Source organism: Motacilla alba, chromosome 12 (assembly GCF_015832195.1).
Source record: "Motacilla alba alba isolate MOTALB_02 chromosome 12, Motacilla_alba_V1.0_pri, whole genome shotgun sequence".
NCBI lineage: Eukaryota > Metazoa > Chordata > Aves > Passeriformes > Motacillidae > Motacilla > Motacilla alba.
The window spans coordinates 1,864,866-1,883,439 of record NC_052027.1 but is presented as its reverse complement, the minus strand read 5'-3'; the positions used below and the strand labels follow the sequence as shown (position 1 = coordinate 1,883,439).

At 44.5% G+C, this 18,574-nt stretch overlaps 1 protein-coding gene across 2 annotated transcripts; it reads right to left on the bottom strand.

Moving 5' to 3' along the window:
* Positions 1–371: 371 nt before the first annotated feature.
* Positions 372–18,347, bottom strand: CRBN (cereblon). 2 transcript variants are annotated; one of them, XM_038149306.1, is made up of 11 exons: positions 17,832–18,347; positions 14,541–14,650; positions 13,806–14,008; positions 12,823–12,972; positions 11,283–11,445; positions 9,922–9,984; positions 9,422–9,506; positions 9,157–9,272; positions 6,299–6,363; positions 4,696–4,827; positions 372–3,283 (listed from the first exon to the last, which is right to left on the bottom strand). In XM_038149306.1, exons 1-11 carry the CDS (start codon positions 17,896–17,898, stop codon positions 3,100–3,102), a joined length of 1,338 nt encoding a protein of 445 aa, XP_038005234.1. In that variant the 5' UTR covers positions 17,899–18,347; the 3' UTR covers positions 372–3,099. The 2 variants fall into 2 exon arrangements, with proteins under 2 accessions (XP_038005234.1, XP_038005233.1); XM_038149305.1 differs by having other exon boundaries at positions 14,541–14,653; positions 17,832–18,328.
* Positions 18,348–18,574: the final 227 nt, after the last annotated feature.

The window sequence follows — 18,574 nt, the reverse complement described above, 5'->3', positions numbered from 1 at the left end:
AATAAAAAAAATACTCACATATTTTCCAGCTTGGGAGCTGGAAAAATGCTGGGTTTAAATAAATTCTCCTCTTTAGAGTATTAAATAGCAAATGGGGAGAGAAGGTATGGGGTTTGATACACACATGGCCAAGTAAAGTTCTCCAACAGCTTATTTGATAATAACAGCTTATTTGATAATTAAATGATCTCCACAATGGGGTTTAATTACCTGACAACCTCCCCTCTCTCCCGTGTTACTCCCTACCTTCTCTGCCCTGGGCCAGTTGGGCCAGCACAGACTTGGAAGTGAAACTTTTACTTTTTGCAGCCAAAAACTCATCATCAACCCAAATGTTTTCTTTTCCCACCCCAACAATCAGCAAAACCAGGTGAGTTTTGAAATAAATTGGATTTTATTCTTTGCAAATATTTGCAAGCCACAAGATTTGTCAGAAAAGTTGTCCCGAAAGGCAGAGAGGAGGAAGAGTTAAAGCAGAGACTGGGCTACCCCTGGAGCAGATCACAGAGCAATTGAAGGTGACAAAGAGAGGAACAAATCAACTGCAGCACATCCAAAAAGAGCATTAACAAAAAACAAACGAGTATCTGAAATGTTTCAGTGTACAAGTGGTTCTACCTCTTTGTCAAAATGAACCTCAAATAAATGAAAACTTGCAAAGCTGCAGGCTCTGACTGGGGATGCTGGTGATGCTGCAGAGATGGAAATGAGTCTGTGCTGTGAATCCTGTGATCCCTCAGGCGTGCCCACTGGATTAATTAATTCCTGCAGGAAGTTACTCAGCCAATCAATGGGGTAAGTGTAGTAAATATTCACCAAATCTGGTTTCCTTTGATTAGCCCTCTGGGCAGTTGCTGTCTGTATTTTTCCATAATGATATTCCAAATTTTCCCCTAATTCCCACCCAACAGTTTTCTCTTCAAAACAGAGAAAAGCATGGAAAATATGAACCAGTGTACAGAACCATCCCCAACTCACATGCTGGAGTGCTGGATGCTCTGACAGCTCCCAGTAAGGACTGGATTCACCACCTCAGGATTAACCTGGGCAGTGTCATGGACCCAATCCAGCACACCCTGCACAGGCTCAGCACACAGAGCAGCATCATCAACAACGAAATTTAATCAAGTGTTAATTTACTCCTGACTTACCTCGATTCTGTTAGTTTACGTTTGACCATATACAAAAAAAACACAAAAAAAATGGCTTATTCTGGATTCAAACATTGCTATTTGTAATTGAGAATCCAAAGGCTGGGCCAAAACCCCAAAGAACCGAACCTTTGGATGTTCAGTGACAGCTGAGAAAGTCCTTTTGAAATTCCCCTTCCCAGCCCCCAGTGACTGCTCACACCAAGGCAGCACCCTCCAACTTCTTTGCCACCACCGAGCCCCTCTGAGGGCCACAGGAACAGACAGGAGGGACTCTGAGGGGAAAAAAAAAATAAATCCAAATATAGAGCCCAGATGTGTTGTGTTGGGTGAGGGAAGCCAGGCCTGGTTCCAGTGGATTCACAAACAGCATCCTGTCTCCCTCTCACACCAGTGCCTGGCTTTCCAAGCTTATCATGAATCATTATCAACATCCAGAATGTTTTCTGGGTGAAAATGAGCCATCATCACCTCGGTTTGCTCAGAGCCACATCCCAAATTCTGCTTTTCACAGCTCAGTGCCAAGTCAGGGCACTGCACATGGAACTGAGCACGGAATGAAAGGTGTCTGAGAGGAACAGAAGCAGCACAGAGGTAGAAAGTTTCAAAGAACTAAACCTGAGTTACACAATTCATCTCTACATACCTGGCATGGCAAATACCCAGCAGCAAGTCCATGGTTTGGGGTGTTTTTCCACACTGCCATGGGAATCAGCTCCTGGCGTGCCAGGCTTGGCCTCAGCTGAAGTGAACTGTCCTTGCTACACCTGCCTGGAGCCTGACACAGAACAAGCAACCAGTGGCTCATGTCTTAGACTTGACTAGTTTAGCATCACTGTGAAGAAATGAAGAGTGAATGATAAAAGCTTCACAAGAAAAACAAGTGTTTATGTGCACAAGCACTAAAAAAAATCTCCACTGCCATCACCAAAGTGCATTCTGAGAGGAAAAAAAACAATAAATCAGTGGCAAAAGCTGCCCCAGATTGGCACCCAATTTGTGGAGCAGACAGAACAAAAACCAAACCAAAAACCAAGAAACCTCCCCACAAGAAAAGCACTGTATTCCTATTTTATTTGGAAACTTTTGTTCTGTATAAGGTGATAATGTGAAATTTTACTTTATGATCCTAAAGTTACAATGAAGTAATTAAAAGAGATTTTTTCTTCCCTTTGTCACAACAAGTACTACTTAAAAATCACCTCAGCGGGGTGTTTTAGAGTCCTTCCCTGGCCACCTCCACTGGTAAATTAACCAGGAATAATTTAGGGAAGTGATTGAAGCACACTGAACAGAACATGACAATGCTGTTTACCCTCTGGGACTGACCTGTGCACTTCTCATCAACAGTTTAAAATTTAGGACTTCTAAAGTCAAATGGACTAAACAGATGAGACAACTTGGAAGGAACAGACACTTCCCCACGGGGTCCATCCTGGGAGGCAGCTGCAATCCCAGCACTCACAAACGCTCAGGCTGCTTCTCTCTTCCACGGTTCTTCAGCGAAAAGCTGAGCAACAGCACAAGCAGCAAAGCTGAAGGACTCCAGAGAGTTAGAAGCAGGGATTCTCAGCAAACCACGTGTAAGTGCGTTATGGCCAACACTCCACAGCAGGTGACTGCTATCTACCATCCCAGGAACAGTGCATCATCAGACTCTGCTTAGCGGGATTTTAGTTTGCTTTCAGTTTCCATCCCCCTTCCTTCACTGCGAGTGGCAACTCCACAAGTCCAGCCTCAAGGCGTGTCCGCGTGGATCAGACATTTCCTGGCGTCCCACGCGCACCTTCCCTGCCGGCGTCTCCTGGCACCCCCTCTGCAGGAACACCGGGGAGCCGGGGGAGCCCTGGGGACGGGCTGTGGCTCCCGGGGATCCCGGCTGAGGAAGCAGCAGCAGCAGCACCGAGCGGGTGCCGGGGTGTCACGGGTGCCGGGGTGTCACGGGCTGTCACAGGCACAGCAGCGGCGAGCGGCCGCGCTCCGAGTCCTCGGCGTCCTCGGGCATGCGGGGCAGCAGCGCCGAGCGCGTCAGCCCCCAGAACTTGGGGGGGGACAGCTCCTTCCTGGTGGCCGTGAACTTCCAGCCCACGTGGCTCCCGCAGATCCGGCACTGGGCGATGGTCCAGGCGTACCTGCCCGGGGCACAGCAGAGCCAGCGTCAGGGAAAAGGGCCCTGGGAATGCTTCCGCAGGCAACGAGCCCAGCGGGGCCTGGGTGACAATCCCAAAGCGGGTCTGGGAGACAATCCCAAAGGGGGTCTGGGTGACAATGCCCAGCTGGGTTTGGGTGACAACCCCAAACTGCATTTGGGTAACAATCCCCAAACTGCATTTGGGTACCAATCCCCAGCTGAATTTTGGTAACAACCCCAAACTGCATTTCAGTACCAATCCCCAGCTGAATTTTGGTAACAACCCCAAACTGCATTTCAGTACCAATCCCCAGCTGGATTTTGGTAACCCCAAACTGCATTTTAATACCAATCCCCACCTGGATTTGCTAAGAATCCTCAGGAATCCAGTGCCCAGTTCTCATCTAAAACCCTCCAAAGCTCCAAAAAATAAAATGAGAAAATCCCACAAACATCCCACCCCCAAAGCCCTCTCTTGCCTCTTCAAAGAGAAGAAGCTACCAAAGTTTTTTATTGTCCCAGAAATGCTGAGAGCCCTGAAGAGGGGTCACAAAACTTCTCAGAGTAAATTATTTAATGGCAATGAAAGTGATTTTTGCCCTGCTTTTTAAATAACAGGGACTGCTGCACCTCCCACAGCAGCAGAGATTTTCTCTCACAGTTTTATGAGGCAGAACATGAATATTTCAAAGCCATCACAGAAGAGCTGAGAGAACACAAAAGGATGAGCAATATTAACTCCAGATATTAAAAGTCTCAAATTTTCTTTAGGGAATGTCAAAACACGTGACAGAAATGCCAGACATCCTCCAAGTCATTGCTCAGTTCTCTGTGATATTCCAGGAAAAAAATCCTGGATGCAAGACCTGTTATTTATCAGGCAAACTTTTACATCTCAACACTTAATTCTGTTACTGTCTCAGAGAGGCAGACTCATTATTAATTATTTATTATTAAAATAAAATCAAAGATAATCAGATCAATACAAATGTTATTAATTTTTTAACTTAATGTAACATTTGTTCAGGTTTTAGATATAAAAGCGTATTTCAGTAGATTAAATGTATTTATTTATTCTGGTTTTCACTTGCACTAAAGCTGTGTGAAAGCAATGCTGAAAACAGTTGTACTTTAAACAAAACTGCAGACAAAGAAACTTCCACACAACGTGGTTTAAGCAGTTTAGATTCTAGACTGTGTTTTAAAATCTTAGTATTTAAAAATTTTAAATTCTGTGATATTTTATGTGATTTTTCCACTCTATTCTATATTTTGAGTAAGCCTAAATTTACCTCTTTATTTTTCACACGAGCAAAATGATGGCATGTGCCTAAAAAACTCACTATTTACTATGGCCCCCCCCCAGAAACAGCCATCTGGGGGAATTTTGTAACCAAATGGTGCTGCTCTTACCCAGGGAACCAGCTGTGCTCTGTGGAGGGGCGTCCACTGAGGCTCAGGTTGGAGGCTTTATAAACAGTGAGGGTTTCGTGGATGTACCCGTGGGGATTCACATAGGCTGCCATGGGCCCACACAGGGACAGGCTGCAACACACAAGGCATTTTGTCAGAGAGCAAGGGGAAAAAAAATTTTTAAAAAACCACCCAAAAAACCAAATGAAAAAAACAAAACCAAACAAAAAACCCCCAAAAACCCCCCCAAAAAATCAACCAAACAAAAAAAAAAACCCACCACAAAACAAAAAAAAAACCAAAAAACCAACCAACCAACCTACAAAAAAAACCAAAACAAAACACACACACACACAAACCCCCACAAACAAACAAACAAAAAACCAACCAAACAAAAAACACACACACAAAAAACCCACAAACAAACAAACAAAAAACCAACAAACAAACCACACACACACAAAACCCCCACAAAAATACCAAAAAAACATCCTCAAAGTGTGGCAAATGTAAAAACTGCCAGCTAAGCTTAAAATATTTCAACAGAGCAAAAAATCCCCACTTTTTGTAGGGGAAAAAAAAAGTGTCTTCAGTCATAGCATTAAAAAGTGAAAGAAAATAGATGCTGATTTAAAATATCATTGCTCAAATTTGCTTAGAATTGCAGACAAGTACCCCACAGACTCATCCTGTGTTACTTTGAAGGTGAAGTTCCAAGAAAAGCAAGGAAAATGTAAGTTTAAAAGTAAACAAAAATGTTTATTAATTGCACCAACTTCTCAGCACCTTCTGTTAAAAGTTCCTCATATCGACACAGCAGGAATTGTGGGGTCTGCAATCCATTATTTGATTAGAAGATAAGAAAGGGCTTTTAATTACCCCACCAGCTCCTTATCACACTGATAAAGAAAAACTGAGGGGGGTCTTTGTTAACCCAAAGCCTCTTGGAACCTTGGAACCTTGCCATTACCAGAGGGACGGGCTGCTGGGAGTCCATCAGGATTAAAAGCAGGGACAGGGCTGACAGAAGCAGCAATTATTTGGGAAATGTAATCATTGTTCAACGTGGGAGATGTCATATAGGGCAAATAAAGAATGGGGGCAGTTATCAGGAATAACCTTCAGTTCTTCAAAGAAAAAAGGGATCACAACATTTACTGGCTTAAACAGGAACCTTCCCTGCATGCCACCACACTGAGAGCCTGCTTATATCCCCTAATTAGTGCATTTTAATTGGCTCTTGTGGCCTGTTGACACATAAATGAAGTGCTGAGAAATAAAATCTGGGGTATCAAAATCTGTATTCAGAAATACCAGGCTGAAAAAGTCTTTATGTGACACATTTATATTTCAAACTGTTCAGTGTGAGGTGCCGGGGGTGTGGCACACCACCAATTTCTCCTCCAATATACCTGGAAATGCTGAGATTCCCAAACTTTTTATTAAAAAAAGCTCAAATATAAACTCTCTATAAATATTTACTTAAGTGTTATTGAAGCTGTGGCAAACCCAGCAGTTTTAAGACTCACCCCAGCTTAATCTGCTTTGCTGGGCCCGTGTTTCTGACCTAGGAGCTGCCCAAGATGAAGAGCAATAAACTCACCTGAATATTTCATTCTTGGTAGTTATTTCTGTGTCTTGGCACTGCTTACAACACAGAGATGTGCACTGGGAAAGAGAAACAAAGAGGGTGATTTCATTAATTTCCAGATGCTTGTCAGCAGTGGGAAATAATTAAAAATGTCTTTTCCTTTCCATCAGGACTGACTTTGGACCAATTGCTTTGTTCAGCAGTCACTGTTGTGGGGTATTTTTCCTATGCTATGATATTTCACTTATTTAAACATTACTTATTATCTAAAGGACATCATAATTTTCATATCATCCCCTCACAAAAAGATTCACGCACAGAGAATTGGATCTGACTCCACAAATATAATAAATGAGCCAACCTTTTAAGGTCTCCAAAGGCTAATTTAGAAAAAACAACCTTTGCTCCTCTGCAATACAGCACAGAAAAGGCAGATGAGACAAATGCAATCATTAAGTCTTTCTTAAATTGGAGGGTACTGTAGATCAATGGGTTTAATTTCCTCACAAAACCAGGTAAAACATATTGATCTCTCTCCTGGAGATTATAACAGATTAATCCATCTTCTACATTTTCTAGAAAGTAGAACTGAACAATTCATCACCAACACTGCCCAGAAAAGCAGCATTTAAATCAGCTCAGCAGGACAGTCCCACTCATTTGCAGGACATGCACTACCTGCACTTCCTTTTAAGGGTAATGCCTGGGAAATTCCCCCAAAATGAGCCACAGGATTTTGGAATGAAATGCTGCACTCAGGGACAGGGACAGCGCTCTCAGAACCTGGAGTTTGTGCTTCTGAGCCCCCCGAGCTGTGACTCCTGCACTCTGCTGGCACACCACTCACTCCAAGCACTCTCCTCTCTGCTCTGCTGCCTTCAGAGGTTTTTGCTGGATTTCAGCTGCTCCAGCTCCTCTCCTGGAGCTGCCCCTGGTCCTGCCCCACTCTGCTCACTGGAGATGAGGAAGGACGAGAGCTCTACTGCTCAGATCCTCTTCAGCCCCCCTGAAGCTGCCCTGGCCCCTCTCTCCTGCCAGGACCTGGCCCAGCTGACTCCCAGACTGCACTCCAGTGCTCGCCCAGCACTCAGAGTCCAATTCACCTCTCTTCCATCCCATGGCTCCACTTCCAAACCTCTCCAATGACTGCAATTAGCACTCCCAAGTGGAACTCCCAGTGCTGCAGGGGGAGGCAGGCACGCTCCTTAAAACGAGCTTTGGTAGCTGGGTTAACAGCAGGGCAAGTGATAAAGGTACAGTACCATTCACTGGGATCAAAGGAAAAAGGATCAGTTTTATTCTTGGAAATTGCATTCTGAGCAAGCCAGGGCATCCTAAAGAACTCTGCTAAAAAGGACTGGACTGGACAAAAATGCAGCTAAATAAACTGTAAACAGCCATAATGCACTCCCCATTGTGGCACGAGCACAGAACAGCCAAACACATTCACAGACCAGAATGTCACAGCATGATGAAGAAAACACCTTTTGGATATAGGCTAAAAAGCAGCTTTAACTTGAATTTACGAGGCTAATTTAAGTTTTCCTGCCTCTTTGGAATTTATGGAAAACACATAATTACTGAACAGGAACAGTTCTCAGCAACACTTCAGTACCAGGGTGCTTTCAGAGTTTCAGCTCAGAAAAGGCAAGTGAAATTCAGTCTGACTCCAGCCCCAGGCAAACACCTGTCCATTTTGTCTCAGAATCTGGAAGAGATGCTTTCTGTCTCCTTTCTTTAAATTTCTGATGCATGAATATGGGAAGAGGATCACTATTAAAATGACCCTCAGGTTCACTTTTCCCCAGGAAAAGGCAGGAATTTATTGACACTACTTTACAGGCAAACAGGCAAAACTCCCGCGGCTCTGTGTCTATGAGACAAACACAATACTGTTATTTAAAATACAGAAATTATTACCAAGAACTGTACTAGACAAAAATAAAACATTTAGAACACTACAAGGCCATGACAAAGGAAAAAAGGCAAAGGAAACAAGTTTCTGAACATCTTAACAAGGAGTTGCCTAAGATATAAATACATCTTTTGTAAAAAAACAAATCTTTTAATCCAATCTTTAGATTTATGCTCCATGCTACAAAGATTTCGTTACAAAATCCACAAGTTTCCATGGCAAAATGCCACTTGATGGTGGTGTCAGTGTGGGGCTGTGATGGTTGTTGAGAACACTGGGCTTCTAGCACCACCTCTCGGCTAAAAATGTGCTGTGCCACACTGAAATACTTCTAAGAAAAGCAAATGATATGATATATGATATATGATATATAATATATAATATTATATATATTATTACATATAATTATATCTAAAATTACATATGTTATTATATATGTAATACATACCATTATTATGTATAGTATATAATATATTGTAATATAATATATAATTATAGATATAATATATATAATGCAATGTAATATAAGGTAATATAATGTAATAATATAATGTAATGTAATGTAATATAATGTAATCTAATCTAATATGCATTATATATAATATAATACAGTATAGTATAATATAATATATATTATTACATTACATTATATTATATTACTATATAATATGATATGATATGATATGATATAATACGATATGATATAATACGATATAATTACTATTATATTATACTATATTATATTATATTATATTTCATGTTTTTTCTTGCTGCCAAACACAACCCAGCACTGAGTCATCATTTTCCTTTCGAGCCAACTTTTGAAGAAATAACAGAACACCCAAACTCATCCTCTGGAAGGACTAGCTGGGAATTCCCTCATTTCTGGAAGAGATTGCAACAGTCACTCCCATATTTGTGGCAATTTGATGGCAAACAGAGCAGAATGACTCACTTTGTTCATGATATCCAGCTCACAGCGCAGCCTCTGCACAGCACTGCCTATTTTGAGCAACTGGATACGCAAAGCATCATCAATGGGCAGGCAGGCAGCAACTCTGTAAGAAAAATCTAGAAATGAGAAAGCAGCAGGTCTGTTAGAATTCACAGAGGAATAAATCCAACTGTTTCCATTTACTCGACCACAGGTAATTAGCTATGCTGTGGTCTCTTAAGAAATTAAAAAAATAGTGAAACTGTGGGTTCATAAAAGCTCGTACCTACTGGGTTTGATGGAAGAGATTCATCTTTAAGGTTCTCATCCCACTCATGGAGCTGCCTCTTGACTCTCTCCATCAAGGTTTCCTTTTGTTAGAAGAAAAGCCTGATTTAAATACACAGCTAGTGCTGTTTTCTTCTTAGGAAAAAAACAAAAGGGAAGCAAAATGTAGAGTAAGCTCTTTTCCCTAAGCGGACAGTAGCTTTTAGTTAAAGAATAATTCAAGAAGCACTTTGCACCTGCATGTTTTAACTGGTTTTGCTCTGAGACAACACAGAAGGAACCAGAATCCCTGCTATCCCTCCCAGACATTTGCCCTAGGATGGAGGGAACAACCACAGCAGGGGAAGCCCTTCCTGATCTTTTCACACTACACTGAATATAAAATGTTTTAAGATGGAAATTATGAGCCAATAAAATTAAAGTTTTTCTATCATCTCATAGTTAGATATTACAACTATAAAGCTCTCTGCAGGTTATTTGATTTAAGGGTGAACTTACAGCATCATAGAGAGAGTAGAGCCAGGGGGGCCAAGATGTCAAACTTGCACAGTGGAACTTCCTCTGAAACCAAACCCACAAAGATTTATTCTTTAACAAAAGCAGATTTTAGGGACAGCTTTTTTTGAAACAAATACAACAGGGGAGACAGACATGATTATTTAAAGATACAAGGAATGATCTCCATCAGGACCAGCACTCCACTGTGAAGCTTCCAAACCCATTTTCAGATGCACTGAGGGCTAAGCCTTCTGAGCAGGACAATACACAGATTTTGTCACAAAACCTGTCTCTGCATTAGAGGTATTTCTGATGTTTAGTAATAAAAAAGTATGTCTTTCAAAAGTGTGTCTATGTGAAATGAGACAGTTGAAAATTTAAGTGCTATTAACAGTGCATCTGCTCCTAAGTCTCCACCAGCTGTCCCTGGAACCACCAAATTTCCACCAGTGTAATGCCATTTGTTTAATTAACCAATTTTCTCCAGTGATTTCTGAACACAGAAATTGAGAGCTTTAGTTAGTAAAAGTCTAAAAAGCAGCACACAACTATGCTGCTTTTCAAAAGAGGAGCTCACATTGCACTGCAAATATGCACAAATTCAATTTTCATCTCCCCCTTGAGGGCAACTCTCCTCATTTACAAACGACACCAGTGGGGAGATGGAGGTCAGCAGGACAATTACCCTGCTCTGCATCTGCATCCCAGGCTTTCCTACACTGGGCTCCCTTCATTTCAGCTTCACCTGGCAGAATCAGCCTCGGGAAGGGATTTCCACCCCACAGCCCAGAGTTCATTCACTCACATCAACTTGGTCAGGAGCTCTGAGAAAGAGCTCTTTGTGATCAATGGAGTTTTTTATTTGATTTTGAGGGTACAGGAGTTCCAAACCGATGAAGAAAAAAGCAAATCCGAACATGAGTCGAGTTACCAGGACTCTGTATTAATTTCTGGAGGTAATTCCAAAGATCTCTACAGGGACACAAGATTTCCAAGGTAACTTCTCTGTGTCAATGACCACAACAATGGGATAAATAATAAATGCAGATATAAAGTGGCACAGTTGCCCAGAGAGGCTGAGCACTCCTCATCCCTGGCAGTGCCCAAGGCCAGAACGGAGGGGACTTGGAGCAGCCTGGGACAGTGGAAGGTGTCCCTGCCCATGGGATGGATGGGCTTTAAGGACCTTTCCAACCCAAACCATTGTGGGATTCCATGAAAAGCAGGAGGTCGGAATCTGCCTTCCCTGCTGTGCCTCCTCGTCTACAGATGGAACTGGATACTGATCCTCAAGGTGCCATCAGAAATTCAGACAAAAAGTACAAAACCAGAATAACCAGAGCTGTAGAGTAACTTCTCACCTTCTGGTACTTCTGCCACCACTGCCTGATGGCCCTGTCCTGCCAGGAGGTGGGTTTGGAAGAGGGGAGCACGTGGCACCTGCTGAGAGACTGCAGCTGCACTGCTGACATGGTGGGAGGCAGCACTCTCTCAGGCAGGATTTGTACTTTAGCCTGCTGGATTCTGAGAAATGAAACAAAAAGATGAGGTGTACACATATTTTTTAAATGTTTTCTCTAATACATGCATTTCAAAAAATGGATTTTACTGCTTATGGGAACACAGGCTGGTGCAATGCATTAATCACTCCACAGTACCAGAGAATTCAAGCAACAGCCCATTCCATCAGAACTTCTTTTATTTTAGAGCACTACAGATCTCTTGGGATTGTGCTGGATAGAAATACAGACAGATTGGCAGTGGCAACACAGCTGAATGTTCCACAGTCTCAGCACTATAGATTTAGATTTTTGTCTCCTCAAGTTACTTTTGGTATAAATAATCAGCTCTTCCATCTCAGTGGCTCAGTTTAGCTGAAATGCACTTTGCTATCTTCAAACCACAAAAGCTTCTGTGCTCAGCTCGAGGTCAGAATCAGCAGAAATAGGATACAGACTCTGATCAGATTTTAATATCCCAGCATCAAAGGTCACCTCTTCCACAAAGACCTCAGCATATGGCTGAGACTACTAAGAATGCTGGCCAGCAGGAAAGACTTCATGTCTTACCAGGATTATGCAGCAGAAGTCCTGAAATACTGAGGGGTGTGTCACTAATGACAATTATTGAGGGGTGTGCCATTACAAAATTTCTAATTTTCTCACTGAACTGGTAACTTATGATAAATTACAAGGTTATGTTGTGCCAAAAGCACTCAGGAATCAGAAACACCAAGAATTATGGAAATGCTCCTCTTGCTAAGGAGCTCTGGACAGTGAATTCCCAGTAAGAAAGCTGCTGTTGCTGCAATTGTCCAAGCACTGCCACCGTGTGTCCACGCAGGGCTTCTCCTAAGCTCTAACATTCAGAGTCTGTTATTGGGAACCAAATGTTAGAGAGCAAACAGCACAAGTATCCTTCATTTCTTCAGCTGCAGGTCACAAAGCCACAGAAATGCTGCCCCAGGCCTCCTTCCAAAGCAATGCCTCTATGCTGAACTGCAGGATACAGGTGAGGAGCTCTGGATTTACAGACTTGGAGTAATACTTCACAAGCCTTGCAGAAAACAGGACAGAAGCTCCAGGAATTGTGCTAAGAATTGTCACATGCTCCCAGATCAATGCTGGAGCCTGGACCCCTGGCCATGGTGCAGGGCATGATGCCAAGGAGCTGAAAATGAGGGAAGACTCAGCACATTCCTACTGGATGGTCAGGATCTTGATCACTTTTAGAAATGGAAAAAGGCATGAATTACTTAGTATGTTAAAACTAGTCAGAATATCTTTAAATATGTCAGAAGAGCCTCTAAATATCACAGCTATCAAAGGGGAATATAGAAAATAAGAGAATACTCCTATGAAAGTGGACTTGAGCACAGAATTAACTGCATCATTTTCTTACCCATCTGACTGTGTCCGTATTTCAAGCACCTTGAACCTCTGTCTTCCTATTGCTTTCACCTTGACTGTTTCAACTCCATATTCCTGCTCTTCTCTGTAGGCATAGATTTCTGCTGTCGTTCCAAACTGTGCTTCCCTTTCATGTGCATTACTAAGAGTAACAGAATTAAAGATGAATTAAATTAATTAACCCACTCCAAACAGCACTGCTCATTCAGACTCCACTCTGCCTGCACTGACTGTACATGACTGGTCTGAGCAAAAAAGCAATTTTTGGTGAAATACCTTTAATTAATCATGTAATAATTTCTCCATTATAAAGCAATTTCTGGTTGGTTTTTTTTGCCAGGTAAATTGATTTTATTTTAGGGTCTAGATGTGACATTCTGGGAGCACAGGGATCACCAGCGTGTCAGCATTTCAAATGAAGACACTGCAAGCACTGAAAGCAAACGTTCTTTGGATTGACTTTATAACAGGAACTGTTCCCACCTCCCACACAATTAATCCATAGTAAATTGCAGGGGGAAGAGGGAGGAACATTCCCAACTCCTTCTGGCATTAATCAGCTTTTCTCTTCTCCACTTTTCTATCACCTCCTGTCTCTCAACTCCACTGTGAAGTATTTGCCAGTGCTTGTTAGTTCACACACAAAACAAGCAACAATACAGCTCTCAAAACAAGAATGTGACTTTCACATCTCAGGTCAAGGCTTATTCTTTAACAAGACGGAACAAACAGTTACTGAAAAGAGGAGGATGCTCAAACAAGGACGCAGATCAGCACTTGCTGTTTCTCCACACAAACACGAGACGCTGTCAAGCACCTACACTGCCATTACACACTGGAAGACAATTTCTGTTAAACAATTTCAGCTCGTTATCGAGCACAGAACTGACGCAACCATCTGCTTTTGCTTTAGTATCCACAGAAACTGCGCTAAAAACATGCTGCACACACCAGCAACCCGCCCGTGGCTTTTACCTGTATGCAAGGACAGCAAAGGTTCTGTCTTTCTGAATTAAATTCCGCACCATGCTAACCTCTTGGGGGCGGAAGAGCTGCAGCGGCAGCGTCTGGCCGGGGATCAGCATCACCATCACCCGGGGCAGCACGGGGATCACCTGGCAGCTGTCGTCGTCGTGCACCGTCCTGCCGTGGAACTCCTCCATGTCCGAGCCCAGGTACTGCCGGCGGCAAGGAGGGGAAGGGGAGGTCAGGGAGGAGCTGGGCACCACGGGCAGCACTGCCATGGAGCTGCTCCGGGGCTGTTCAGCCTGCTGAAGGCCCCGGGGTGATCTAATGTGGATTTTCAGGATCTGAAGGAGCTACAGGGAAGATGGACAGAGATTCTTTCCAAGGCATGGAGTGCCAGGACACGGGGAATGGCTTCCCACTGCCAGAAGGCAGGGCTAGATGGGATACTGGGAGGGAATTGTTCCCTGGGACGGTGGGCAGGCCCTGGCACAGGGTGGCCCTGGATCCCTGGCAGTGCCCAAGGCCAGGCTGGACAGGGCTTGGAACAACCTGGGACAGTGGAAGCTGTCCCTGCCCAGGGGGTGCAACTGGGTGTCCTCTAAGGGTTTTCCAACCCAAACCATTTTATGATTCTGTGAAAATATAATTAAGTTTGTGGCGTAAGAACATTACAATAAAACTACACAAGCCCCATCCAAATCCCTTCAGGATACACCTAATGGACAATAGATAGAAACATACCATATGTGATGTGGGCAAACTGGTATCAAAATTAATGATGTTTGGCTTCTCAGCTTCTTTACTCTCTTGGTCTTCCACCTCCATTTCATTGTCGTCCTCTTCCTCACTCTCTACTAAGAAGCACATAGAGAATATTGTACAGGAATCAATCAGCAAAGACTGAGATACTGAGAAGAACCTGAGAATCAGGGAAACGCATTCAGTATTCCCAGGCTACAGCTTTGCACAGGGAAATAAACCAGAGTGAAATAATTTTTCTTGTTGTTACAGCAAAATTATCATTCGTAGAAAGGGTCAAAAGCTGGTAATTTATTTCTGAAAGCCTAAAGAACAACTTTCCTTGGAAGAAAACAGTAAACACAGGCTGTCAGTGCAGGTTTGCACTGCAGTGGTGCTTCCTTATCTCAGCTCCAAAGGTTTTCTGTCTGCACACCAGGATGGCAGATCACTTCACTCCTTGTAGGATGCTGAGTAAAGTGCCTGAAGCTGCTCAAACCCCAACAATCCAGCTGCAAGGGAGTAAGAAGCCATGGGAAGCTCTGTGCTCACGCAGAGACTCTCCCTGGTGTTTTAGACAATTTAATTGCTGCCAGCCTCTGCTGTGTGTGCACCAAACACAAACCCAGCCCAGGCAGCTCCTGAGGAAGCCAATCACGAGACTCCAAGGGATTTCAGATACAAAACAGTATTTAAAAACAACAGCTTCCTTCCCGTTCCTCAGCCAATCCTAAAGTCATTTTCAGGCAAGAGGACAGTTAAATTACCAGTCACTGCATTAATTGACCCTATTTCTTTGAACACAAACATTATTCATACAGCATGCTATGCCTAAACTTCATGTTAGCATAAACCAGTCTCCAGGATTCTACACCAAGAACTGCTGGGTAATGGATAATCCCACTGGTGGTGCTGAAAAACATAATTTAAACCTTGAAAGCTATTACAAGATGGAAAAAAAATTACAATAGCCAGTCTAGTTGCCTGCCTTTGCAATTAATATCTTCTTAAAAAATAGTCCAGAGTTGAAAATATAAAAGGTGGAGGGGTTCTCTCATCCTGATGGATTCTGCAGGGAAATCTCAAAAAGAAAGATGCTGCAGAAGCAAAGCATTTTCCCTCAGAAACGGGAGCACCACCAATTACACTATTTCTGAGAGTGGGAGTACAAGAGAACAGTGAAGAAGAGATTAAAAGCTGATTTTAGGGAACCTTTTTTCCCCTCTTTGCCCTGCAGACACATTTGTTAAATGCTCCCACAAAATGTTTAGTCACTGGTCTTATTTCTGCTTCACCTCACTTGTGTTTTTTTGAATAGTTCACAGTTTACAGAGCCTGCTCTAACAGATCCATCCTATATTGCATTTATCTCAGCAAGAAATGATCCAGCACGACAGGAAAGGAGGTTACAGACTCTCTTTGGTATTGTACCTAATTACAGTCCTTTCAGCAATGAGACACCATCTGCCTAATGGCTGTTAAAAATACTCCACGTCTATGTGAAATTTCTTATATTCAATTAGCAACCCAAACCATGAACAATTACAAAATGTTCAAGATGTCCAAAACAGCCAGTATTTTACTTAGTTTGATGGAGGGGAAGAGCAGGAAGTTTTTGTTTGGTTCTGGGGCATCACTGCATGATGGGGGAGGGAAAAACTAGGAAAATATCCTGATTTTTCCATGTGCTCCCATCCGGCTGCATCCACCATTAGCAGTTTTAACAGGGAGAGGCTGTCCCACTTGTTTTTCGGAACGCAGAAGGAATTAGCAGCAGTTGATTGGAAAGAATTGTGCCCTGCAAACTTTTGCTGGCTGCTGCCAAAAGCGCACAGTGGCTGCTGTGTGGTGCTGGCTGAGGGACGAGGATGACTCATTTCACTGCAGCAGCACCAGCCAGCCCAAAACACAGAAAACCCCGGCGCCTTCCCTCTCCTCCTCCCTCTCAGCTGGCAAAACAAGCTGAAGCTTTTACACCCCCAAATACTGGGTTTTATTTATCCTTCAATTCCAGGATTAGCAGCACCTCCAGCACACAGGAAGGAGGGAACAGCGAGCGCTGAAGGCTCCCCTGCATAACAAAAATCACATTTTCCTCACGGTGGTTCACCAGCACAACCCAATCCACTCTCAATGCCTTTGTGCAGAAATGAGGAAATATGAGCCTCATTTAAGGAAAAGGGACAAGGTTATATATAGGTCATATTAAGGTTATATTAAAGCTGTATTTCCTAAAATATTCATGGAAATAGCTTCTATTAAGGCTGTATTTCCTAAAATATTCAGGAAATAACTTATTAAGGTAATCTTAAAGCTGTATTTCCTCAAATATTCAGGAAAATTGCTTTTATTATGGTGATATTAAGACTGCATTTCCTAAAATATTCAGGAAATATTTTTTTATTATTATTTAAAACATACAGAGCTAAAGAGCTCACAGAATTTCCTGCCATGGGAAATGCCACTGGCTGCTGGCAGGATTTCCTGCTCCCTTCTCCCCTGCATGCTTATTCTGAAATAATGCTTCTTTTCACTTAAGCACAACCTGCTTCCCAACCCATTCAATCTCCTGTCAGTGTAGAGGCACCACAGGCAGAAAAACACATTATTATGCAATAATTATGCAATAATTCCCTGGGTGATGAATTGCTCTGCTGCCTGTGACAGATAAGCCGGGCAGCACATGGGATCTAGCACCGCTCTCCATCCAGCACCTCTGCTTCCCTGCTTATTTTCACTGGGAAACAGAGCAGAGACTTCCTGAAAGAACGCAGACTCTGCTCGGACTCTGGGTTTCAGAGATCTCGATGCTCAGGCAGGTGCCAGCTCTGCCCGCTCTGCTGGGAGCCCCACGGCGCCCTTCAGCCCATCGGCCGCGCCGAGCACCCGCGTCCCTTCCTGCGCCGCACATCCGCGGCCCCGAAGGAACATTTGCGGCCCCGATGGAACATCTGCGGCCCCGATGGAACATCTGCGGCCTCGAAGGATTTGCAGGAGCCCAGGCCGCAGGAGCCCGCGGCCCCCCGGGCCAAGGCTCGCCCTCCGCCGCCCGGCAGCGCCCACAGCCCCGCCGGCCCTCAGCGCCCCGCACACCGCCCGGGGCTCTCCCCGCCTCCCCTTCGCTTTGCTTCGCTTCCCTTTCCCCTTCTCTCCGCCTCCGCTTCCTTGCTTGCTTCCTTCCTTCCTTTCCTTTCCTTCTCTTCTCCTTTTCCCTTTCCCTCCCGCCCCGCCCGCCGAGCCCCGGCCCGGTGCGTCCCCCGCGGTGCCCCCGGCCCGGCCCGGCCCGGCCCTCACCGGGCACCAGCTGGAGGTGGTTCCCCATGTTATCTCGGGGCTCTCCGCCTCGCTCCTCGGCGGCCATCGCTGTTTACCCGGAGAGCAGGCTGGGAAGGCGCCGGGGCGGGGGCAGGAGGCGGGCGGAGGAGGAGCCCGGGCCCGCCGGACCCGGCCGGGAGCCGCGGCCTCTGCGGGACCCCGGGCTCCGAGCTCACCGCCGGGGCTCGCAGCCACCGTGTGCCCGGGGAAGGGCTGCCCTGCCCGCCTGGAGGGCTCGGGGGTGGCGGGGGACAGCGGTTCTCCTCTGCTCACAGGGCGCGGCCGTGGGCGGCCAGGGCAGAGCCGCCCCGGTGGCACCTGAGGCGAGTCCCCAGAGCGCTTCGGGCGTGGGAGAGGGGCTGCGTGTGAATAAAACCCGCGGTGGGTTAAACCGCCTGGGTAAATGGCTTGAAAAGAAACGGAGCACAAGATAAGATTAAAATTTATCCGCACAAGAGTTGGAGAGGGTGCAGCGAAAGGCCAGGAGGGCATTGGAGCTTCTCTGCTGTGAGGGAAGGCTGAGCTGGGGTTCTTCAACCCCGAGAAAGGATGGCTGGAAGGGGATTTTATGTGTGCACACACAGTTTAGTAATTTAGTTATTAAATTTATTAGTTACGGTGCCAAGAGGGTGGGGCTAGGCTCCTCTTGATGGTGCCCAGCAATGGCACAAGAGGAGCCTTAGATGCTGAGAAGTTCCCCCCGCACATGAGGAAGAACAGCT

Coding starts and splice junctions, on each gene's coding strand:
- CRBN (XM_038149305.1), bottom strand. CDS start 17,898: ATGGCCGCCGAGGAGCGAGGCGGAGAGCCCCGAGATAACATGGGGAAC. Junction 11,446..12,822: donor ATACGGACACAGTCAGATGG/GTAAGAAAATGA, acceptor TTCATTTCTCAG/AATCCAGCAGGCTAAAGTAC. Junction 9,985..11,282: donor GGTGGCAGAAGTACCAGAAG/GTGAGAAGTTAC, acceptor GTTTGGTTTCAG/AGGAAGTTCCACTGTGCAAG.